Source organism: Xiphophorus maculatus, chromosome 12 (assembly GCF_002775205.1).
Source record: "Xiphophorus maculatus strain JP 163 A chromosome 12, X_maculatus-5.0-male, whole genome shotgun sequence".
Lineage (NCBI taxonomy): Eukaryota > Metazoa > Chordata > Actinopteri > Cyprinodontiformes > Poeciliidae > Xiphophorus > Xiphophorus maculatus.
The window spans coordinates 13372378-13386512 of NC_036454.1; the positions used below are offsets into that span (position 1 = coordinate 13372378).

The 14135-nt window shown below is 35.1% G+C and overlaps 1 protein-coding gene across 1 annotated transcript in view; it reads left to right on the forward strand.

Moving 5' to 3' along the window:
• Nucleotides 1-14135, forward strand: part of ipo11 (importin 11) — a 111408-nt gene that overhangs the window by 17528 nt on the left and 79745 nt on the right. The window contains exons 6-14 of the mRNA XM_005795039.2: nt 948-1080; nt 2711-2769; nt 5549-5597; nt 8614-8684; nt 8811-9003; nt 9846-9998; nt 10740-10783; nt 12067-12157; nt 13254-13301. Coding sequence (XP_005795096.1) covers nt 948-1080; nt 2711-2769; nt 5549-5597; nt 8614-8684; nt 8811-9003; nt 9846-9998; nt 10740-10783; nt 12067-12157; nt 13254-13301 — 841 coding nt within the window. The remainder of the gene's footprint in view (nt 1-947; nt 1081-2710; nt 2770-5548; nt 5598-8613; nt 8685-8810; nt 9004-9845; nt 9999-10739; nt 10784-12066; nt 12158-13253; nt 13302-14135) is intronic.

Below are 14135 nucleotides of genomic sequence, written 5' to 3' on the forward strand. Positions count from 1 at the left end.
GAGATGCAGCTAACCACAAGTATCTTTAATTTTTATAAATGCAAAGTCAAGTTTCAAGTCCCCTGCCAAATTCAGCTTTTTGCATATAAGGTGATGCAATAAGAATACAAACCAAGGTTCGGTATAGTGATGAGAATAATGTGAGATTTTTTTTCCAACCTTGCTTCATTTCTTTCAGCTTCCATAAATTGGATTAGTCTGGGATCTGAGGAATGGAAAGTGGGAAGCTCTTGAAAAGTCTCTCTAAACAGAAAACTTGCCAGTCTGGCTGTTTCTGTAACACATATATCAAAGCCTATGCTGTGCTGTCAAAATACGGATTTCATTTTCAGCAGGCGCTCATCACCAACACAACCATTGGATCTAATTTTTCCCCATCTGACTCCTTAGCTTATTTTCTTTGAGTATTTGTTGCATGTTTACTGTTTTTTTAATGTTTTAAGATTTCACTTGGGTTTGTTTGCCTTCATCTCAGAATAAATGTTTATTTATTTCAATGTCATTTCACATTTGAACAATTCTTGATTTGTTTCTTAGCTCCAGCGTTAACACACTTAAATGCCTGAATGTTGAGTCACTCTTGGTACTGTAAGAGATTTAATGGATTTGCTATTTTTTATTCTGTTTGGCAACCACTAAGAATTAAAAACCCTAAGTCTTGAGAGATTTTTTTAAAAAGATATTTTCTTCAAAAGTTGACCTTATCAAGAAGAAGAGCTTTCAGCTCCCATCTTAGAACTTCCACTTTCCTTTTGTAGGCAGGAGTGCATCAATAACAGGATTAGTCTGTATTACAGGTGCAGTTCACAAACATGCAGATCTGTTATGCTCATACATAATTAACATTAATTAATTTCCCTTGTGTTGCACGGATGAAATGCCTGCTTAAATCCACGGTAATGCTATGTGAATGTGACTGACTTTACTGTCATTATGATTGTTGGCAGCTGGCATCAGGCATCTACAGCTTTGCATGTTCCCTGTGGAATCATCACACCGACTGCTTCCTGCAGCAAGTCTGTGCCAGAGATGAGGCTGCAGCGCTAAACTCGTTGGAGAGGACTCTGCTCTCGCTCAAAGGTAACGGCTCCAAACCACAAACAAGATCAAATACAGTTCTTCGAAAATTTGTTTTTGTATTTGTCATGCAAATATTTTTCAGAGCATCAAACAAACATAAAGGAATAAAGATTATCCAAACTAACTTAACCCTAAGTAAAAATGGTAAATGATCCTCTTGTTGAAACTGGAATTAATTGTTTAAAGCCATTTTCCCCCTTTTTCATTAGTTTCACAAGCCACACCTGTACCTAATTCAGCATAAAATCTCAGATAAAGAAAATCATACCAGCAGCTATTCATCTTGGTTATGTCTGTCACAATAAGCAATAAATCAATAAATCACATGATTTAAGATAAGCTCAATTATTTATATTGATTTATAATTTTTCTCTTTTTCTACTAAAATCTGGATGACAAAAGTCTTCAATTTGGTACAAAGACAATTTTGTTTACAGAGCCTCCATTGTTTATTTTTATTGTTTTATTTATTTTGGATATTTAATATGTCTTTCAGTTTCAGTGTTAAATGTTTGTTAGAACATTTTATTTATTGATCTTAGACCATACATTCTTGCACTACTGTGCTTTTGCAATATATTACTTGAAAATAATCTCAAAACAATTTAATAATTTATCACAATAACTTCTGGGACGATTTGTTGTCCAGCAAAATTTGTCACGGTGACGGACCTACTGGTGGTGTCAGTGTGATGTTCCGGGGCTTCTTCGCTTCTTCTCTTCCAACCAGCTTGTTGTAATTGATCGGACAATGAATGGTCCACAGCACACCAGTGTGTCCACCTCCGAATGGTTTATAACAGTGTTTCTCAATTCCAGTCCTCAGGGACCACAGCCCTGCATGTTTTAGCTGATTCCCTTCTGCTTCACACCCGACTTGAATCAGTGGGTGATTAACAGGCTTCAGCAGCACTTGATGCCTGCAGAGAAGGTCATGCAATCATTTGAATCAGGTGTTCTGGAACAGAGCCACATGTGAAATATGCAAGGCACTGATCCCTGAGGACTGGAATTAAGAAACACTGGTTTAGAGTAACACACTAAACTGTGCCATGACTTTAAACAGGCTGCTGTTGCTGGAAAACTGTCCAGTGTTGGCTGAATTAACACAATTCAGCTGCTCAAACTTTTGATAATGGCTATTACTGCCATGGGTGATACAAGCAGTGTTTAGATTTGGAGGACAAATACTCTTTCATCTACGGTTGAGTTGGTCCAGATTGCTTCTTTTATGATAAGTCAAATAATTTGCTTCCTATATTTACTCGGGTTAAAATTGAGTTGCTTTCAATCATTTAATCATAACAGTACAGTGGAAAAGGAAATCTGTAAAGGGTTAAATCCTTTTTTTGAAGTGTGGTACACTTAACTGCGTTGCTGGGGTTGCAGTAATATACTGACAAACAATAAAATAAAATTTTGAATCATTGAGCCACGTGTATCATGTAATTTTATTTACATTAATTAAACTAACTACTGAGTGTAATTGTTAAGAAAAGTTGTGAACTGAGTTACATAATGTATCTGATTAGTTTTTGAAACACTATGTAGGAGGTGATGTTTGCTGACCTAATTTATAATTGTCAACAAATGCTGCATACTGATTTATTTTTTTGTCCAAATCTTTTAGTACTTCGCAAACTGACAGTCCATGGATTTCAGGATCCCCAACAGAATATGGAAGTAATGGTGAGCTGCGAGTTATTTCAGTCTGTATGCTTTAGGACCTCTCATTTTTCTGAAGCTTACACTTTCTGTAAGTGTTCTGAGTTAAAAATAGCTCCAATCAAACTGTGCAAAATATGGATGGGTTATGATAATTGAAAGTGCCTCTAGCCTTGTTTTGGTTTAAATAGTCAGGCGTCTGGTTTTTGCTCTTCTCCCACTCCCAGTGGGAAGAAAGTTCCACTCCATTAAACTGTTAATTCATTTTAGTTTAAATCTGGTTTAAAATAATCCTCAGAATGTGCTTCAGTTTTCCTCAGAGCTGTGAGTTAATGAATTTGTCAGAAAATATAGCTGTCCTTTCAACTCCAACTTGAAAATTGCCTTTTCGTTTTTGTTTCTGTGATTGAATAATTGCAGCTAGAATGATTAATATTTACTGAAAGAGGCAAGTAATTGTAAGGGACTTTTTACTTTAGTTTTTACGTGTACTGTGTCATACATTGTGAAGTTGTTGTAAAATTGAAATCTCAAAGATTTTACCTGAGGGTTAATTTGGTTTTAAACAAACAATTCGAAGTAGCCGTTGTAGTCATCCGTCCTGTCATGGATGAAAAACAAAAATCAGAGATACTCAGTCATTAAATATTGATGAAAACCTAATGCTCTATTGCACTTTGAGTAAATTGCTGACCTGAACAGATGATCAACTTCTAACTGCTGGAGATATTTTCTATCAGCTGGCATTTAGGAAACAGATGTGTCTGGTCTCTTGAAAACTTAGAATCTCTCCTTGTCTTGTTCTCCCAAGCGTTTTCCTCTCAAAATTGACATTAGAAATTAAACCTTAAATTTTGTTTGGCTGAAGTTTTGAGTGTTTACTTTTTATTCAGCAAACTCTTTTTGGTTGTAAAACTGTACTCAATTTTATCATATACAAAGACACTTAATTTAAACCAATATTAAATACAATCCTCAATTACGTGTAATTAATCTGATTGACCGTGAATATTCTTCTTTCTTTCCAAATATTTCTTGTTGCTGTTTTATATTACCTTAGTTTTATTTTTGTTTTGTGGTGGAAAATTTTTCACAGGAGCTCATTCGAGCATTTCTGAAGATGAATCATGTTTCCAAGAAGAAAATCCTTTCTACTTCCTGTGTCCTGTGATTTTCTTTGGAACACAATCACTACTAACTAGTTATCCTCTCTCACACATACACAGCCCTTCATTTATTGTACAGTATTGATTTGTTTAGTGTGCAGAGCGCTCAAATTGAAGTCTTCTAAACTACAAGCAGTGCAACCATCAGCTTTTGTTTGGCACTGCTTCCTTGAACTGCTTGCTGTGTCACATCCCTCTGGCAGTAGTTTGTAGCATTTACTCTTGAGTCGCCAGTATAAAGCTGTTTGTAAGAAGACTCTTCACACATGACATAATCATTTCAGACAACCGAAGGCTGTTTTCCATTCACAGTAGTAAACACATTGATAGAAAACCACACGGCGGAAAAAATTACTGCAAGTAATCAGACAGTTTTAACGCAGGCTAAAACGGTAAAGCACTAGGACAAGTTCTTTTTAAGTCTTAAATGAGTTCTCCATGCTTGATTTTTAAACAAGCACCACAGTATTGAAGCAAAAATATATCAAACAAAAAAAGCTTTGGTTTCTATGCTTCGCCCTTAAACAGGCATGTTAATTAAAGCTTGGCCTGGGCAGTTAATCACATTTTCTTAATTTAATTTTCTTCTCCAAAAGACCTAAAAACACTAATCAACAACAACAAAAAAGATTATTACATCAATTTTGCTGCTCTTATTTTGTTAAAGTGCCTTAAATTCTGTGTAATTATGTTCTTTGTGATTTCACCTCTGACCAAATTGTCATTATTTTTCATAATATTGTGGTCCTTATTAGAAGCCTAAAAATGGGAACTGTAGAGGCATATATTTGCAATAATATTATAATAATAAATAATAATACCATAGTTGTATTCAATTTTCCAATCTGTACCGTGTTTTACTATTCATTTCTTTTTACTGTTTTTCATCCTATCTGGATTTTAGTGCTATACCAGTGCAGGCGTTAGTTTAGCACCAGTTTTTTGTTCTCACCACTATAACCATCAGTCCTAACACTGATAACCTGCCACAATCTCAATTGAGGAACTTTATGGAGAACCATCAACAAATCCAAATTTTACTCTGATTGAATTTTACTCCAGAGTGAGTTTCACTTTTAACCTGCAAAATTTCCTGTCTCACGGTTTCTATGTTGCTTCTTTGACTTATGGAAAATCCCTGCAGAATCATAACTAATGGCAGTTGTAATCTCTGCTTTCTATCATCTCCCACCAAGTCATTTGTGCTGTAGTTGTGATCCTTCCTCTCCCACGCTAACAGTGTTAGGAACTTTAGTTGCTGGCTGAAATGGGGTTCGGGATGTGTGATTAATGACACTGCTATTGACCTCGTGGCTGAACATTAATGCCGAATTAAAGAGAGAGTCCCTTCATCTATCATCTAATTTCTCATGCTAACCTGCTACAACAGCAGGCTACATAAAATTGATTCTCTTTCATACTGTGAAGCTCAGATTTTATTTATATTCATAGGCAGAGAAGTAATTGTGCCCACACACACACACCCGCACACACCACCCCACCCCCACACACCCACACACACCCACAGTGTAAGTGTTACTATATCTACTTCCCTGCAAATACATGTTGAGCAATCATGATTCAGCAGCAGAAATGACGAACCTTATCTCAGTCTGTCTTCATTTCTTCCTTTTCAGGGTTTCCTGAATGCAGTGTTTGAAAGGCTAAAACAGTTCTTGGAATGCTGTGAGTACTTTCCTCTTTTTCTGACTTGAATCTTTGATCCTTTCCTTTCCTTTCCGTAAACAAACACTTTGCATTTCATCTAGTGAATGCAAAAGGGTTGCTTAAAATGGTTTGACATCCAGTTGAATTATTAACATAAATCTGTAGTCTGCATATTATTGATGTCAACTTAAAAGCTAAAATGAAACGAGACAGTTAGTGGTGTGTTTGTTTACATGTTTTCTAGCTTAAAGATGTATCTTCATATATAGTTGAGCAAAAAAACTATCCATAAGTCTGGTAAATTTAGATTTAAAATGTTCATTCAACCAAGGAAATTTGTCTCTGAGTGAAAATGAGGGTGGTATCTCTCACAGTTCAATTAAAAAAAGTTTTTAAATGCATTCTATTTAAAAAAAAAAAAAAAAGCATGTCAAATTATTCAGACCTTTATAATACATTTGTTGGCTTTACAGCAGTCAAGCCCTACTTATAATTACTCCAGTTTTTTTTTGCATGTTTCCACTGATATTTTGATAATCTATTTTAAATCTCTAGTCTTTGCTGCCTTATCGACTCCTTACTTACTCCTTAAATTTACTCTGAAGGCTTTGGTATCAGACTACAGGCATTGAATATACAGGCATGTCACACATTTCACATTTTCATTTGTGGAAAGTAAAAATTATGTTTTGTTTTTCTTTCACTGCATACTTATTTATATACTACTACTCATAAAATACCCATTACAATATACCTTTTGTGCTTATATTGTTTTAAAGGGGAAACTCCTTTTCAAGCTCTATAGAGCTGTAATCGTAGATCTTTCACAAGGCAATCTTAATTTTTTTAAATTAATGAATTCATTTTATTATTTGTTTTATTATTATTATGATTTATTTACAGTATTTATTTATTTATTTTTTAACCAATTTTAGGGTATTTTCTAAAAACAACTATTATGAGTTACAAGTTTTATACTTTTTTTTTAAAGTCCCATTGAGGGAAACATAGACATGTTGCCAAACAAAGTAATCTAGATTTCAGGATTGCTAAAATCCGCCTTTAAAGGTCCACTGTGCATTAGTCATAGTAATGTAGTTGGAGAAACAAGGTTTTTGTATTAAAATCGATATGCTTTATTTGTTCATGCTTTAAACATATGTTCATGTAAAGTATGCAGAAAAAAGTATGAAAGGTAGCTGATTTCCTGATTAAACAATAGATTAATTCTGACAGGATTCAACGTTACATTTATTTGAATGTGCTAAGTACTAATTAAAAGCGCCTTATGAAGAAAGAACTTTGTTTCCACTTCATGAAAAACGTCTTAATTGAATTGATCTAAAGATTTCTCTTGTTGAAATCAAGGGGATTCTGATGTTTGACGAGTAATTTGAATTCACTTTTAGTGTTGATCTCTATCAGCAAGTTGTCTTCTCTTTCTCGTTCAAGTTTGACCTCCAGTTTGTGCTTAAAATGTAGCTTAAGGAACAGAAAAAAAAAGATTTAAGATATGAATGAAAACATCCAATAAATACTGTTCTGATGGCAGTGGAGGCAGGTTCAGGGCCCAGTTGGTATTTGGATCCAGCAGATAGGAAGAACGACGGGGAAGCTCCTAGCCTGGATGGGCAAGAAATATCAGCTGTGTTCAGTCTGATAAGGTCAGCTATCTAAATGGTGTTTTTTTTTTTTGGACAGTCTTTGTCGTCCACTCCGATGTCTGGGTCTCTCTTTTTAAGATGTTTGTCTTCCAACTGAGGTCACCTGTCCCTTTTCATCTGTCACTTTATTGTTAAAAGCTATTTTATAAAGCTCTGCATCTGTCAGAAATAAAGAATCCCCTTTCTTTTGTCATCTATCTCTGTTTTGATTGGTCGATTTGGATGGCTCAGAGTGTGACCGCTGTGACTTTGATGACTTTGCATCACGTCTGCTAACATTGCTGCCTGTCACACCTGCAAATGGAGTTAAAACTGCACGGGCACAAAGTCGATAAAATGCAATAGTGTATTGATTTACATAATGCAGGATTTGGACAAAAATCAGGAAGAAGCTAACAAAGCAGTTGGAGAGCCAGCTAACGATAATACGGTGCCACCAGTGAGGAGCTCGATAGAATATAGAATAAACCAAATTAAACAAAGCGAAGCAAATGGTTCACAATGATTTGAAGAATCCCATAGAGACGGTCTAAGGAGTCAGTTCATATTGTGTCGGCAGTTTATATTAAAATGTAATTATCATGCTTCACTGGATAGACCAACAAGCACAAAAAGAATTGAACAAACCAAGACAAACTGGTATTTATTAGTTACTTCAAAGCTAAATTAATGTCTCGATTCCTTCTGATCATTCCCTCTTTCCTCTTTCTTCAACCTGCTGCAGTGTGTGTAATAAAGGCTGCAGTTAATACTGATCCACACTTCATTACAGCCTCGTTTTAATTAAGCTGTTGTTGTCCGTAGTTTCAACTCAAATTCCGACATGCTTCATTTCAGATACTTCATCTTAAGAGTAGATGTGTTCTTTGTGCAGTAACAATGTAGTTGCCATCAGGGCTTTCAGTTTATATATTCAGTTATGCGAGTAGGTTGTATTTATTGCTTTATTGTTGTTAAATTATTTTCTGAGCATTTTTGTATAAATCTCCAAAGTAGAGTAGGTTTTTACTAGTATTTCCTTACAAATAAATTGTAATCTGTGAATGTTGTCATTATCAAATAGGTCTTTAATTTATTGTTCTTTAAAAAAAGAATAATAAATAAATAAACTTTTTAGTCTACTAATTGATCAACAAACAGACCCATTAACCAGGATTTAAATATTTTTTGTATCATATTTGATGTGTATCATATTTTACAACAAGTTGTTACTAACAGTCCGAATTAATTCCATAATTATTTGCTTAAAGGCATGCATCAAGAATGATACGTCTGACGTTTTAGAGTTAAGCTTAAATAATTTTAAGTAATAAGTAGTTTGTTCCTAGTGAAACAACTCTGTATGTTTGTTTCCTTTGTTTTGGCTTCAGGTCGGCAGGTTGGTTCAGAGAGCCCATGCAGAGAAAAGCTGGAAAAGACAATAATACTGTACACTAAAGTTGTAAGTAAACCGAACTTAAATACATGATAAACCCTAGGGTGTTGTCTACTTAGTTCTAACTGGAATTAGAAAATGTTTTACCGTTTTACGTCACATCTATATTTTGCTTTTCTCATTGCTTTACAGTTGTTAGATTTCTTGGAGGACCATGCGTGTGCATTCATTCCCCTGATCCAACGCTCCCTGGAGTTTGCCGTTACATATGTTTTCACACCTGCTGGGGAGGGAGTGACCTTTGAGCGCTTTATTGTTCAGTGCATGAACCTCATCAAGATGATAGTAAAGAACGATGCATACAAACCTTCCAAGAATATTGATGGTGAGTTGAGTTCTAAAACAAGCCTATATTTGGGAGGTGCACAAAGAAACACAAATACATCTCTTTGGTTCTTTTTCGGCATCTAAACTTTCTTTTTTTAATTCTTTACTAAGATGTCAAGAATAAAAAGTAGGGGATTTTCTTTTTCTTTTTAAACTTAAACAAATCACACTTTGAGTTGAAGGTGATATGGGATTTTTTTCATAACATTGAATTCATGAATTATGTCCATTGCTCTGGTTTTGCAGCGCTATTTTTTTCCATTAGCTTTCTAGGATCAACCTAGATATAATACCATCTTAAGATACATTCACAGAAACGTATGTCTTTCCAAAAAGTAAGACATGAGTGGAGCCTTACCAAGTTGTTTTGGCAAGGCTCCACTTAGTTTCCTTCAGCAGCAACATTCTATTGATAAATTTTTAAAAAGTATGGAAATTTGGAATTAAAACTATGTAGAAACCATGAAACAGAATGTTAGTAAACATTACTATGAAGATGATACCCGTTAATGAAGTGAATATGTTTTAGCTATAATTCACATCTTTTTCCTAACATTCAACATTAATACATTATTTTCAAAATTACAAATATGAAAGCATATAATTTATTTATAGCATTGACTTCTCCCCTGCACCTCCTGCCTAAAAGGGATAATTATGAAACGCATACTTCCTGTTTTTATTGCGGTTGTGAAGTCATTTAAATCTGATAAGTGCTTGAAAGTGTAACAGAAAGGAAAAATGTGCTGCGTTACTTTAGTACAACTTATGGATTATATTAAGTCAACATCAATACATGTTTATGATTCTTGTCTGTGTTCTTCTTTTCCTCTTCGCTAGAGAGTAAACCAGAAAGTCTAGAGGCTCACAAGATCAAGACAGCCTTCTTCACTCACCCCACGCTGACAGAGATTGGGCGCCGACTTGTCTCGCACTATTTTCTCCTCACAGAAGAAGAACTGGCAATGTGGGAGGAGGACCCGGAGAGCTTTGGTGGGTTTCTTACACCCCTAAAAAAAGTTGAATCTAAACATCTGAGGTTTCAGACTGCTTCGCTCTTCAGGCACACCTCGAACCTTGTGGGATTGGCTAGGTTAATGTTTATCATTCGTTGATACAGCTGTCAGTTCAGACTTTATTTAGACATTTTAGAAAAGTGTCTTGATGTTTGGTTTTTCATTATATTGTATTAAATATTTTAATGCATTGGCATTTGACACAATAGATCTATAAAATCTCAATAGATCTATAGAGATTTTATAGATCTCAATAAATTTAAAGGTATGAGTTGTGACGGCTGGAAACTCCCAAACCTGTTACTGGAACTGATGGACTGAAAACTGAACCGGTATAAAGCTGAACCTTTGGTTGGAGAGCTTTTTCCATTTATAGTGTCATTCCTTGGCATTTTAAAATACTCATTTTGCTTTTAGAGACACTTGCAGTGAAATAACAAGGTTAAAGATTGTGGCTCTAATTGAGAGAGAGTAACAGTTTCTTTGTGTTAAAGCACACAACCCGCAGACTAGTCTGATCATTTAGACACCTGCAAATTTGAGACCTTAAATGCCTGGTATCATAATGTAGTTTGTTTTTCACGTGATAGAACTACACAAATCTTGAAACGCACAAGTCTTTTGAGTTATCAAGCAGTAAAACCATATTTTCTTTGTAATAGATGCAGAGTCTAGATGAGAAAGTTATAATATATACACATTTTTATCATCTTTATAGCTGTTGAAGAAACTGGTGGTGATTCATGGAAGTACAGTCTACGGGTAAGTTAAAAGTACATTAAACAGATGCACTGACAATGTTTTGATAATTATGCCAACCAGAATATTCATTGAATGGCGAGTAGATATATATTATTATGGCTGTTGTAAATGAATATTTTAGTAATCGAGTAATCTATTGATTATTCTTACGATTAATCGGATAAAAAAAAAGATAAGATAAAACATTGGTAAATCTAACATAACAGAAGAATTACTATCGCATATCAACATTAGTCCAATTTTTCACATTTGAGCTTCCCTAACAATAACTTTTCTGTAGTTTAGAAAATTAACCTGTAACAATAATAGCTCACTTTCTAAGTTAACCAGAAGAAAAGTTATACAAAAATCTGAATTTATGTTCAATTCAATAATAAAGAGGCAGGCTCACAAATACGCTTATAAAAGATGTCTATACTCCTGCTTTTCGTTGATGCATTCATCTTCAGCCAGTTTAATAGCTGAATTATCACCTTGCCCAGACATTTAAAGCTTTTGTGTTCATGTTAGTGATGGAATTTGACATCTTTGTTCGTCACATACAGAAACTTACCTGCCAGCTATGTGCCGCCACGATGAGCTCTGCCACCCATTTGTTGAGACCAAGATGATATGAAATACATTTTCCGGTTTGTCCGTAAAGCTACACTTGCGTTAATAATCTAATGCACAGCCGCCCGCTGTTTTGTAGTAACCCATATCTGTTCAGTCTTTTGAGCTTTACTGTACTCATGAATGGTACTTTATACAACACAAAGCACATTGTTTGGTTTGCTGAAGAAGCAGCAGAAATTAGGCTTGAGAGAAAGTTCTTGCACCAAAATAGTTGAAAAACACAAATTTTTAAATCCAATTTATCTAATTTACTGTTTTATTTTGCATTTGGTTGCAACCTTTGTGTACTTGGTATTGCCATTAGCTCTCACTTGTAGCACAAGAGTAGAAATGTTTAAATGTTGATTTAAGCATTGATAAGCTGTAAAATTCAGCTAGGTTTGATAACTAGTAATCTATAAAAATCATAGTTTAACTTTGTTGTTGAATTTTTTGGGAGCCATGTTGCTGTGAAAATAATCTGAACCATTTGTCAGATGCTAATAGGTGGATAAAAGATTTACTGATGTTTTAATTGAATTCTCTGAAAATATTTGAGGATTTTCCGTATTTTATTTTGTTTTTCAGTAGATGTATAATAACTGTACAAAACCACAGTAAGCTGTATTAGCATAGAAGGTGTTGGGAGTAATAACTGCTAAATAACTTGTCCTCTTTTTTTCATTTAGCCTTGCACCGAGGTACTGTTTCTGGAAATCTTCCACAACTACAGCCAGACCCTGACACCAGTACTCCTGGATATGGTTCAGAATCTGCAGGGTCAGTGCAATGTTTAATCAATATTGTTTAATCAACCGAACATAGACTTCTATTACTGGCAGAAATTTGGTCTGTTTTTCCAGTAATTTGTATAACAACCAAAAACTTCAGTTTTTAAAAATTTAGCCACTGCTACTCATCTACGTTGTTGATATTGACTATCACACTTCATTTAGATCAGGGATATTTATATTTGTTTACCTGCTGTGTGAGAGAGGAGTCCCTGGGCTGCATTTCTGTGTTTGTATGCATCATGTTTCATTTTATTTTGTGATAATGTAGTATATGTAAGCATACTCTGTAAAATTAAAACAAGTAACTAATCGATCCCCCCACTTAAGCTTATAAATGAATTGGAATAAATAAGATAATTAAAAACAGCCCTATAAGATGTATCAAATGCATAACAATATAGTTTATTTCTGTAATGTGCAACAAACAGTTGCCTTTCTTTACCAATGCTGTGTTCCTCCACATAAATTCAGTTTCAAATTGCTTATTTCATGTTCATGTCTTGTTGTTTTGGTGACTTAGTGTAAATAAGATTGTACATAAAAAATGACCTAACACATGTCTGTGGGTGGTCCCTGTATCTGAGACATGCAGTCTGTAGGACTGTGAGGTTCCCAGGTGATTATCAGCATAACACCCAGCTTCAGCTCTCCGGTTTCTTAGTCATTCAACACACTGCTGCTGGTCTCCTGGGGGAAGTGGCATTTCGCTCTTGTCCTGTTTCTGAGTTAGTGTAGGATTTACTCACATTGGTTTTTCACAGAAGTCTGCTTCTTCTCTGTCTAAAGATGGTCTCCCCCTAAAATGCAGTGGAAATAGGTTCTCCTGAAATGAGAAAACAAAACAAAACAAAAAAAAACATTTTATATTTTTATGTAAACCTAATCGCAGGAAAAAAGGGACACAGAGAACATGCTGATAAGTTGACTTGAATAATATGGATTTAATGGTTTTAAGTTTAATATGACGTATGGTACAGTGTTAATTACGCCTGGCAGAATATTTGCTGCCATTATACAATGTTTGAGCAGAACTATTTCTCTAAACTGCCATTTTTATATAAAGGTTTATTGTATCTCTTCAGGCCCAACAAATGTGGAGGACCCTGTTCAGTTGCTGATGAAGGATGCAGGTTAGTCAAAGGTCTACTGATTTTCTTCAAGAGTTGGTAATGGTGGGGTGGGGCGTGCCGTGGTGGCGGAGGGGTTAGCGCGACCCACATTCAGAGGCAACGTGGCCTCGACGCAGCAGTCGTTGGTTTGACTCCCGGACCCGACGACGTTTGCCGCATGTTTTCCCCCTGTCTCCTGTCAGCCTACTTTGAAAAAGGGACACTAGAGCCCACAAAAAGACTCCTTGCAGGGGGATAAAAAAAAAGAAAAAAAGAATTGGTAATGGTATGGCAAAAGAATATTGAACCTGAATATTTTAAAGTCAATGTTTTCATCTTAAATGCGATAAACCTTTTGCAGTTTTTACTGTTGTGAATAAAAGACTTCTTCAAACCAATCCATATTTATACTAGCACTGACTGTCGACCTTGTAACTTTTTTTTCTTGACTTTTTGTTCCATCCCCTGCTTATTTTGTAAGGTAAACTCATGCACTCAATGAGGATTGACTTATTTGCTTTCAACAAGGATGTAGAACAAAGTTGAAGACCACAGAGTTTTGCAAATTAGGATTACACCAGTGAATTTTTGGACCACACTAACTAGGAAAGTAACTTTTCTATAAACCTGTTGATTAGTTCATACCCTTAATATACAGCTGTCTTCTGTGTTCCTCGAACTTTATGAAGCTGTTTGTTCACTAACAAACCTCTGAGACATTCGCAGAACATCTCTGTTTAGTGCGAGACTAAACATTAGGTGCCAATCGGTTGCAGCAATTTTTATTTATGGTTATCAAACTGAAGGAGTTTTTATACAAATGCAAGCCATATATTTCAGACTTCTGGTTGTTTA